Here is an 11,929-nt window from a genome sequence, read left to right as displayed (position 1 = left end):
ACGTAACAACTGAATATCATGAAACATTGGTAAAGTATAGTCATACAAGGCAAAGTCTTCTAAAATGTCCAAAAAACATGTTTAATTCTAACAACATCATGTAAACCGAGTCACACTACAAGCGTAAGGCTTTGGAAAGTATCGTGATTGTACCTGAGGTTGACCCTTTAAGGGCATTGGTTGAGTGCGACCAACCATTCCCACGATCAAACCCTCAGAAATAGTTGAAAATACCTTTGTAATATAACACCATAGAGGTATACATAGAACTTAGAAATTCATCATAAATCACCTTTCGAAAGTAATGGAACATAATGTCTAAAAACACCGTAATAAGTAGTGACCATAACGTTCCGTTGGTAATCCACCAAAATGGTCAAACCGAGTCATAGCTGATCAAACCCCATTCTGTCATAAATCTGTCAAAAATGGTGAAACCTGGTCAACCGTGTGTTATGAACCGGACTTATAAGAATAGATTCAATAACAACAATTCAACCAAAAGCTTCAAATACTGATTGATAACCTCAAATTTTCCCAAAAGATTACAAGAACAAATGATAGGTTAGCTGATTGATAACCTCAAATTTTCCCAAAAGATTACAAGAACAAATGATAGGTTAGCTGATTCGAGATAGATACTCTCCCAAGGAATAAATTCCAGATTCACAAAAAGATTGATGGATCACTCCCCATTCTCACTACCATCTTATACTATCTGACCTAACAAACTAAATAATATAAAATACCTAAATTGCCCTTGAACTAATAAGATTCTCTTTATTTATTGAATTTCCCATATTGCCCTTATCTAGCATATGTGACATAAGTTGATGCATAACACCGTGCTCAAAGTTGACAAACCCCATTGTATTGGTAATCTGTCAAAAATGGTCAAAGTTAGCCAAACCCCATTTTCTCAAAAACAAAATATTCCATCGGAAATCTGTGACTAATTTTGTTGGAAATCTGTCGTAAATGGTTTCCTACAACCCTTTTTCTTATGGAAGTAATTTTGTCAGAAATCCGTTAGTAAACGACATGAATTACCGACGAAAGTGGCCATCATTTTTTTTTCTAGTAGTGCTTGAGGTTTCTCATTAAGCGTAAGACTTGATATTTTCGATAATTAACAATGTCTAATCGGACAACCTTGCTCCTATATAAATATGTGACTTGTATTGCCGGATTGCGCCTGTTAATCATCTCCCTATGTGGGTCATCACTGGGGCATTGGTCTTCACTTGTCTTGTTGCCCTATCATGTGACAACACAACTGAAATAGGGGATCCCTTATCTACACTCCATGTCATATTGCCAACTCGCTTTAGGCTAAGGTGTAATATTCAGAATCCCTTGTATATGGACATCCCTTCTCCTAAACGGTTCAGATGTAGGAGTTCAAGAAGATGTATGGGTGTAGTGGTGCTCAACACTTTTGGGGCTATATGAAGCTATTGAAATGTTGTTTTCAAGGAGAAAAAGTCGCGAAGCGATACTTTGTTTGACATAATTGTGATTCAATTATTTAGTTGGATTTCAATAGATCTAAAAAGTATAGTTGTGACTCGCAAGATATCCCAATTGGCTTTCTCTCTAATGTAATCCCTTTTAGTTAGCCATTGGCTAGTCCCATCTAAAACAATCTTATGTTTTATAACGATTAATGATGATGTTACAATGCAATAGAATGGAGAAAAATGCGATCAATCGCTATCGTTAATGGTGTAAATATTGACATAAATGGAATAATGATTAAGAAGTCTTAATATCGTATAAGCCTTATTTTGGTTTATAAAACCCATAAGCACCCAAATGTGACACTGAGGCACTGATGAAAGCTCTATCACAAATGTAGCTACATGTAATTGATGTTCGTTCCAGATTTGAAATCGCACAATTACAGTTGTTAAATAGTAGATGGAAACTTAAGATATTTCCTTGCTATTGCTAATAACATAAAATCAATGAAGAATCACATTAACAGCCTAATGATAGAAAAAGCCTTGTGCAACAAGGTGCAACGAAAGGGGAACTATTACCTATTTTCACAATCTCTTGTTCGGTCCTTAGCTGAGAAAGGAGATATGCGCTAATGTAACAAAGCCGATTTTTTCAGATTACTTTCAATAACATGCACAAACTGAGAAGTTGTCAACATTTGTATACATGATAAACAACAAGTGAAGATGATCGATATCTGCATTCCATTCCAGTTTTTAAACTCAGGAATGCATATATCGATCGCTGTATGCATGCTTTTATAGATCTGCAAAGTATCTACTCTCTACATATATGTATCCATGTATCCCACTCATCTAAAAGGATATACATACATTTTTGTTCTTCAGAACTCAACTATCTTCCACTTATAGTTGTCATCGTCACCTCATTTACACTTTCAAGATTTCTTTCTGCAGTTGTAGAAAAACCTAGTCCCATCATAGACCTTCCTGCAAAAAAACCAGGTTCATCTGGTTGGCGCACATTAATACAATGTTCACCTTGTAGTATGTTGACCACTTCAGACATTGTAAGCCGATCTTCAGGCTGTTTTTGGACACATAACAATCCAATATGTATACACTTTACAATCTCATCCTCCTGAATGATTGAGTCACCTAATACAGGTTCCATCAGTTCTGAGGACCTTCCTTCAGTCCACAACTTCCATGCCTGCAACACACACACACACACATTAATCTTATATGATTTCTACTAATCAGAATGCAAAACTATATAGCTACACAGCATGATGAATCATAGATTTCATTACTTACATGACCTAACAGGTTCAAGTTATGGTCAGGATGCTGAAATCCCCAATTCTTTTTCCCACTTATTATCTCCAACGCCAAAACACCAAAGCTGTAAACATCAGACTTGGTAGAAAAATGGCCATTCATTATGTATTCTGGAGACATATAACCACTGCATGTTTGCACATAAGAAAGCAAGTAGTTTATATCCACTACACATGAAGTTGTGTTTTTTTTTTCTAGAAATCTGTTACACATATATACTTACTGTGTTCCAATTACTCGGTTTGTCGTTTCCCCTTTCTCACTTGCAAGAATTCTTGCCAATCCAAAGTCAGAAATCTTGGGGTTCATTTCACTATCAAGCAGAATATTACTTGCTTTTAGATCACGGTGAATTACTCTTAGCCTAGAATCATCATGGAGATATAAAAGTCCTTTTGCTACTCCCTTGATAATCTTGAAACGATTGTCCCACATCAGGAGTCTTTTCTTGAATTGATCTACACATTTCCATGTGTAAATTATAACAAAACTAAAAGAATACGTATACGTACATAAAACATGAAATTCTATGATATTAATTTACCAAAAATGATATGATCTAGGCTGTGGTTTGACAGGTATTCATATACTAGTATTCTTTCATTTCCTTCAATGCAATATCCCAAGAGCTTCACAAGATTCCGATGTTGAAGCTTTGCTATTAAAGTAACTTCATTCTTGAATTCCCGAATGCCTTGCCAAGAACTCTCGGCTAGTCTCTTCACAGCTACTTCTTCTCCTCTTGGTAATTCACCCTGAAAATAAATCATTTGATTTGATCATATATTTTTTTTCTTTCAGGAAATATGGCTTTCATCAAAGAAATTTACCTTATACACCCTTCCAAAACCTCCTGAGCCAATCTCATTAGAGGTACAGAAGTTATTAGTTGCAGTGGCAATTTCATCCAATTCAAAGACACGGCAATCTGAATCTTCCTCTTGAGATCCTCCAAATTCTGTCAATGGACTTTGTTCCTGTTCCAATGCTGAATATAGTGTGGCAAATTTACAGAATACAAAAGTTATGGCAAAAAAGCTGCAGGCATATATAGGATATGTGAAAGATAAAAAGGGCATTACCTCTTGTCTTTGATCTTTTTAGCATAGTAAAATATCGAACTATGATAATAAGTAGAAGTGCACAAGTAATAATTGTTGACAAGAGAACAATAGAGGCAACCCATATTACTTTCTTCCTCTTCGTCTTGTGGATGATGGAATCTGAGTATGAAAACATTTCAAAGAAAATCAAACAAGTAGATTATAGATTATGATCAAATCAAAAACAGTGTAGTAAATTAATGTCATTAAAACACATTTTTTGTTTTACATTTTGAGGTCTAAAAAGGTAATGAACTGAAGAAGATCGTATAGTTCTACTGCACATTGTGTTTACCATTATGATGAGTTCAAGAATGATGAGGATTATGCAAAACTGAAAGGAGAAGAAAAGAGATGAAGGAATGAATAAATACATGAGATCTAATGCTTTATATATGACCTTACAAATAGTCTTAATGAAACTTAAATAACCGGAAATATTCTTAATAGACAACTAACTTGAGAGCCAAGCAAATAACTCCATAATGAAACAGTACTTCAAAAACAGTTCAAGCAAGAAAAAAAAGTTTCAGAGTATTTTCAATAGTCTAAACCTTATAGGGATCCTCAAGAGTTAAAGTAACTATAATTACATAAATAAAAGGAAACGAAAAGCAAAAGAAATTAGTTAACAGATGGATACCTAGCTCGATGTGTGACATGCGTATGTAAATATCGTTTCCACCTCCATGAACTGTTCGCAGATCAATAAGATCATTAAGCCAAACCACACAAATAATACTCCCATTTCCATACATGTTCAAGCTAGTGTATGCCATACAACTGCATTCCTTTGCACACTTATTTTCACATTCATTGATGCTTAAAGCACCCCAAACAGATGAATTATCAGGCAGCTTCATTTGTTCATACTTCAGAAACCCATCTCCTGCAGTGCAATTCAGATCATTTTTTCTCTTGCATCCACTTGAGCACTCAAATCCACACCAATCCACTGACGAAATCGCCATGAATCCTTCTTCCAAGCATCTACAACTTGGATCATCACTATAACATATACCATAAGGTCCACATGATCCAATTCGATCACAGTTATCTTTATTTAGAGTCAGAATTGTTATCCAACCTTCGTTTTTACTCTTCCACCACAAGAACTGCAGACTCCCTAGTGGACTTAACACCAACCTCAATAAGATCGACCGGTTTAATGCCTCAAATTTCAAAGAAACTTGGTCATTATCAAACCTCAATGTGGGTGACAAAATTGGATTATCCATTAACGAGTTCATACCACTGAACTTTTGGCCATCCCATGGACCCCATCTTGAGAGTCGAACCCCATTCTCTTTCGTGAGCACCAATTGGGGAGCTTGAACTGATCTGTCGAACCCAAACTTAAAATCGCCATCAGATGGATCATCTTTCTTTCTCCATGAAGTGATTGCACGATATCTAAGCCTAGATCCATAATCCAGACTGAGCTCCATTCCTGGTAATAATGTATCACTTGGATGATTAAAGCTTTCCCAGATGTATCCACCACATGAAAGATTAATATCACAATCTCTAACCACAAGATTTCCAGATTGCAGAAGCTGCAAAACTGGTTTTCGACCCACAGATGGAGAGTAATTCTTGGGAGGGCTCCTCCAGATGACTCGCTTACTACCATCTTGAATAACAAAAACCCCATAATCGTCTAGCATCAAATGTACACCTGAAGATGTTCTTCGAATTGGCCTTTTCCGATTGGCTACCCAAACAACAGTAGTCGGTGCTATGTTTTTGTACCAAATTCCCAAGAATTTTACATCTTTGCATGGATTTGAAGGGCAGAAAAAACCTAATTCAAATCGCTGATCTGGAGAAACTAAGGTTTCCCCATCATAGAGTTGTTGATTTGTAGCGAGGCTCTCGATGGTTTTTGAACTGGAAATACCGGTGATCGGAGAAGCATTTGATGTGTATAAGTAGAGGGTTGTGAATACCCAAAAACAAGCAGACATTTTTGCGCTTTCTTTTTTTTATTCTTAATGGAATAAAGAATCGAAGAAGATTTTCTGATATGATGTTGACCTCTTTCAATTGTTTACCCTAAACTACAGACTGGAGTCCTCATTTGTCAATGCCAGACGCGCTTTTTTGGTGTGAAAATCACGAATAAAAGAATTGTACGAGTGGGCTGAGTTTGTGTTGATGCTGTAAGCCACGTTCAAAGGGTTGACATTTTTCAAAATTAAAAAAATCAGAAGTTAATTATTTTTAAACAGCGATAAAGACAACTCTGCAAAAAGCTACGTGCTTGGTCGATGCCAAGACACACCTTTCTTCCTCGCTCTCTTTTTCCCAATTCCGTCTTTCTCTCCCTCTTCTCCCGGCTCTTTCTTTCTCCTTCTATGGAGTATTGGACTATTGGCTGCTCACTCACACTAGGGCTTTGAATTATCGAATACGATCATATTTAATTATTTATACACAACAGGGGAAAGAATACGCGTATATGGGCTACAAGAAACGAGTGTATTTGGCTGCGTAGTGCACTAGTGCGTATAACCTCATCGTCGTCGCATGGGGGAGTTTTAAACCAAATTTACAATATGGGTCCCTGAAGTTTCGGATCTTTGCGAATCCTGCCCCAAACCCGATTTTGCTGAAATAGTTGGTACCTTAAGAGTAGGGATGCAAATGGGGGCAGATATTGGTGAGGATTGTGGTCCCCGTCCCCGACCTCTGATTACCACATCCATCCCTGCCTCCACCCCGTTTAATCCCCGACGGAGTCGAGTAAAAAAATCCCCATCGGATTCGGGGAACCTGTTGGATACCCGTTTAGTAAATGAAATTCATTTTTATAAATATGAAATTCAAAAAACATAAACAATAATCACAATAAATAAAAAGTTCAATGGTTCATATTTCATTCTTAAAGACAACAAAATACAAAAACTAAAATAAGAACTTCACTCTAATCACAAAAAAGTCTTTGGTATTAGGGTCGGTCTAAACATATATGAGACCCGAGGTAAAAAGAATAAAAAAGGCATCTCAAAGACAAATATAATAAAGATTAAAAAAAATATCAATTACTCTTCAATATAAACGTGTTCAATTAGAAATAACAAACAAACTAAATTGTTTATCTTTTGAGCTAATTTGAGTCTCAACCAACTTTAAACCCTAAAAATGATTTAGATAATAATTTTTTATATATATAAACTATATAACCCATAAATTTTGGGCCTCCTAGAGTCATGGGCCCTAGATGGTCGCCCGAGTTGCCTACCGTCTGGACCGACCCTGTTTGGTATTCATCACCATCAATCATAGATGCAACATTAGTTGTTCCGGTAGCTTCTGAACTTGGTTGCACAAGTTGTTGAATTTGATCGTGAGTCTCACTACAAGAACACATCAAACAAAATGCATTAAGTTAATACAGGTAACTAAGAAAACAAACAATGCATACCATGTAACTAAGAAAACATGTTAAGTTAATACTAGGTAACTAAGAAAAAAAGATAATGCGTATCAGATAAATAAAAAAACATATGAAATAGATATTAGATAATAATCAAGCAAAATAAAAAATAGAAATAGAGAATAGATTTAAACAGTTAAAGAATATAACTATAGAACACTTAAATATATAGGAGTAATGATCAATTATTGCAATGAAATTTATATATGTTAAAACCAGGCAACAGCAAACAGAAAATGTATATAAGGGGCGTGTTTGGCAAAAATAGTTGTTAGCTGGAAGCGGGTAGTGGTTAGCTGGTAGCTGGTAGCGGGAAGCTGTAGCTTTTATTCGTTATATGAATGTTTGGCAAAAGTAGCTGGAAGCTTTTGAAATATATAAAATTACATAAAATGACAATTGATTAAAAATAATATATATATATATATATATATATATATATATATATATATATATATATATAAATATATTTTTAAAGGTAATTATGGAAATTGATTTCAAAAGCTCCGAAACGTTTTGTTAAAAGCTACATGAAGTAGCTTTTAGAATCGGAGCGTTTTGTTAAAACTAAAAGCTAAATGCTCGTACTGCCAAACGAAGCTTTTTGTTTAAACTAGAGCTTTTTGTCAAAAGCTAAAAGCTAGAAGCTTCCAAACGCTTCCAAAAGCTCTATGCCAAACACGCTCAAGGTAACTAAGAAATCGTATGAAACAGTTATATATATATAGTAGCAAGGATAAATAGCAACCGAAAAATTCCAATTTTTTTTCACACACATGAAATTTATATAAGTAAGGATAACCTACAAACATGAAATCCATATCCCCAACATAACCTGCTTCAAATATCCCTTATATAAAACTTCAAATATTCTCTTTAGAAGGATGTCTAGGCATTGTTCTTATTTTATAAAACAAGCCAATAAATCTGGTGCAGTAAACCACAACAATGCATTGATTATTCAAAAAACAAGTAAATGAAATGGGTTATTGGAACGATTATAGAAAAAAAGATTTTTTTGAATACGATTATTGCAGAAAATGATTACAAAAAGCGATTGTTGCAGAAAACGATTATAGAAATCAATTGCTGCGAAAAAAAAGACTACAAAAAACATATTAAAAGAAATCAATTTATAAATAAAACGAGTTCAATATGAAAAAGAAACTGATTGATCGATTGGAGAGTAATCATTAATGGTAATGGCTAATCTTGATGTAACATCCAGTTTGCATGTATTCTTTTCATAAGTTAATCATTTAATATTTTGGAGTTTTTGTATGGCCAGGACGTGACATCGGGTGGGCCACGACATGGCATTAGCTAAGAAGAACGCGTTTTTGGTGCGATGCCACGACGTGACAGTATGTTTGCCACGACGTGGCAACCATTTTGGGCCAAAACCCTAATTTCGGGACTGGTTCCCTATTTAAGGGCACTAACTCCTAGGGTCACCTCATTTGACAGCCTCCACCCCCCTGAGATCTTATCTCATCCAACCCTAGACTCCATTGTTGAAGATCTTGAGCTTTTGTTGGTGTTTTGAAGGAAAAGGAAGCACACTTGGTGGACCGATCTAGCTTGCAAACATCATCATCATCTTCTATTTTATATTATGGACACTTGTAAGTATTCAAGATCCAAGCTTTATTGTTCTATGTCTCTAGATCTAGGTTTTTGTTCCATTTTCTTCAAAAATGAGCATATTGGAATGGTGGGATTCCATAAAGCTAGCAACTATATGGATCATTGTAAAAACTGTTTCCAGGTATTTTATTTTCCAGTCCCTTATGTTTTTAATAGTTTGCAAAAGAGGTCCTTAAGTTGGGTGTACAAAATCATACGCCGGGCGTAAGTCAACACATTGTGGCGGGTCAACATTTGAGTACACTGGGCGTACATTTGTGCATGTCGGGCATAGTCGTGCATTCTCCAAACCCTAATATTATGGGTTGTGACCCCTATTAAAACATCATAATCCCTCTTGGACCTTCTTATGACCAACATCCATATCCTCCAAACCCTAAAATCTACCCCCTAGCTTTTGTGAGTGAGATTTGAAGCTTGAGAGTATTTCTTGAGTGTTCTTGATAGATAAAGAAGATCATTCAAAAAGTGGTGGTGCATCCTAGCTTCTAGATCCAAAATCTTCATCTTTGTGTCTACTTTTTTGAGGTATAAAGTTCAAACCTTGGAGCTTATTTTGATAGATCTTGTTTGGTCTTGGATTTGAGTTCATTTTGTCACAAAATATGGATCTTCATGAGTATGGAATTGTAACATCCATAAAAATCATGCCAAATTTAAACTTTTTTAAAACATTCAGAAATCTGTCAATTATTACAAATTTGTTTTAAAAATGGTTCTACATCAGAGTATCCCAAAAACAAAGTCAGAAAATGTGAGGAGCTGTACAATCACGCCTTTGCCTTCCCGCGATCATCCGATGTACCTGAAACCAAAACTGAAACTGTAAGCCCGAAGCTCAGTGAGTTCCCCCAAAAGACACATACACACAATAATATACATATAATCACAAACTCATTACTATGGGTCCAGTAAACCATCGGGTTGGAATACCCCAGACCTTCAACAATCAGGTAGGAATGCCAACATACTATGGGTCCAATCATCCTCGGGATGGAATACCCCAGGACCACAACCATTAGGTTGGAATGCCTACATACTACGAGTCCAATCATCGTCGGGATGGAATACTCACGACCCACAACCATCGGGTTGGAATGCCCTGGTCTATTGGCTTTCGCACAAAGCAAATAAGCCTCAACCACCAATCAAAAATGTGTACATATAACAGATAATCACGTAACAAGCTATAGACATACAAAGAGATCTAATGGATCATAACAACGTAATAACATCCTATCTACCAGGATACTGATCTAATAGATCTTAATAGCATAATACCATCCTATCTACCAGGATACTGATATAACAGATCATACTAGCATAACATATAAGGATAACAATCCAAAAAGGGTCGGCCTTGGTGCCTTCGACCCTTGAGTATAGTGAGGAAAACTCACCTCACAAATGTCGAACTGAAGTAATAAGCTCAAACCCTCGAATCATAGCCACGGACTCGACCACCTATATTTGCCATAAGACCACTTCCATAAATTTCCAATTTACTAAAATACCCCCTAGAAGTGAAACTGGTCAATCCTTGGTCAAAGTCAAGGTCAACAGTCCATGTTGACCCAACTCGTCGAGTGCAGCTCACTGACTCGTCGAGTCCTTCCAGAACTCGAGAAGTCGTGAACCCCCCAGTTGACTCGTCGAGTTTCCACACAACTCGCCGAGTCCATGCGTGTTCTCAAGTGGTGAAAACCATAATTGACTCGTTAAGTTGTCATGCTGACTCGCCGAGTTCATGCAGAACCCTCAAAGGCTAATCTTCATCAGACTCTCCGAGTTGGCCATGCAACTCGTCGATTCCCTTTAGTCCTTTCTCCATTTAGATGTTTATAAGCCACCCCAAATCTCCATATTGCAGATCTAAGTTCCTAAGGCATATTTCCTATGTAAAGTTGCGAACTTTACATACATGCAAGGTGCTAAGGGCCAAAATCAAGCTATAGAAGAGGTTCTAGGTGAGGAAAATGCATTATCTTGATAAAGGTTGAAGCTTTATGACTATAAGGACCAAGATGAGCCTAGATCTGAAGTTGCAACTTCAGATCATGCCCAACACCTGAAATGCATTACCAACATGCTAAAATGGCCCTAATCTCAAGCATTGAGAGATCTAGCTAGAAGAAAGTTAAGGTAACAACTTGTTACCTTCAAAGTGATGCTAAGATGGATTAGAATTCGGATCCACAACTTTCCTTGCTCCAAGCTCCTTGATCTTTAAGCTCTTCTCACCAAAATCCACCTTCCAAGCTTAATAACACACAAATATGGAGAGTAAATACGATTTAGGGTTTCTGAGCTCAAGGGGGGCTGTAAGGGAGGATAACAACCGTTTAAATAGGGTGCAAAACCCTGGAAATTAGGGTTTCATCCTCCAGCTCCAACTCGTCGAGTTGTGTCCTCCATCTCGTCGAGTTGGTCACTTAAGACACACAACTAAATCCGCTCCTACTCGACGAGTCATGGCATCCGACTCGTCGAGTAGACCTTTCAAAATGAATATAACACTGTAAAGTTTATACCTGAGAGTCGAGGTGTTACGCTATAGAGCTTATAAGTTTTCCTTACAGACATTCTAAGATGTTTAAAGTCATAAAAATGTTAGCTTGGCCCTTTCCCTTCTCCCATGCAAGATTTATGTAGTCTTTAATGAAGTGAAATGTTAGGGTTTTGGGTTTTATCTCTTTATGGCCATGAAAACGCTTAAATCCAGAGACTTTATGGTTTAAAATGTCTCTTTATGGTCATATCTAAAGTTTGAATAAGTGTCTTAATGTTTAAGACCCTAAATTGTAACACTTGAATCCTGGTAAGTTCCTCTTTTGCCCTTGAATTATTTAATTAGTCCATTTTAGTCATTGTGTTGTATGCGGGACCTACCACATGGCACACTTGGTGTATAAGCTATAAAGCGAGTACGCGGGGTG

At 36.5% G+C, this 11,929-nt stretch overlaps 1 protein-coding gene across 1 annotated transcript; it reads right to left on the bottom strand.

The window, feature by feature from the left end:
- Positions 1 to 1,945: 1,945 nt before the first annotated feature.
- LOC145056801 (G-type lectin S-receptor-like serine/threonine-protein kinase At4g27290) lies at positions 1,946 to 5,874 on the bottom strand. The gene is made up of 7 exons (XM_079004527.1): positions 4,551 to 5,874; positions 3,887 to 4,027; positions 3,635 to 3,792; positions 3,349 to 3,559; positions 3,028 to 3,262; positions 2,781 to 2,931; positions 1,946 to 2,676 (listed from the first exon to the last, which is right to left on the bottom strand). Exons 1-7 carry the CDS (start codon positions 5,872 to 5,874, stop codon positions 2,359 to 2,361), a joined length of 2,538 nt encoding a protein of 845 aa, XP_078860653.1. The 3' UTR covers positions 1,946 to 2,358.
- Between the last annotated feature and the right edge of the window lie 6,055 nt (positions 5,875 to 11,929).

The sequence above is a fragment of the Lactuca serriola genome, chromosome 1, assembly GCF_051521515.1.
Source record: "Lactuca serriola cultivar US96UC23 chromosome 1, Lser_US96UC23_V15, whole genome shotgun sequence".
Taxonomy (NCBI): domain Eukaryota; kingdom Viridiplantae; phylum Streptophyta; class Magnoliopsida; order Asterales; family Asteraceae; genus Lactuca; species Lactuca serriola.
Note: the sequence above shows the minus strand (reverse complement) of the source record. Positions and strands in the feature narration are given on the sequence as shown.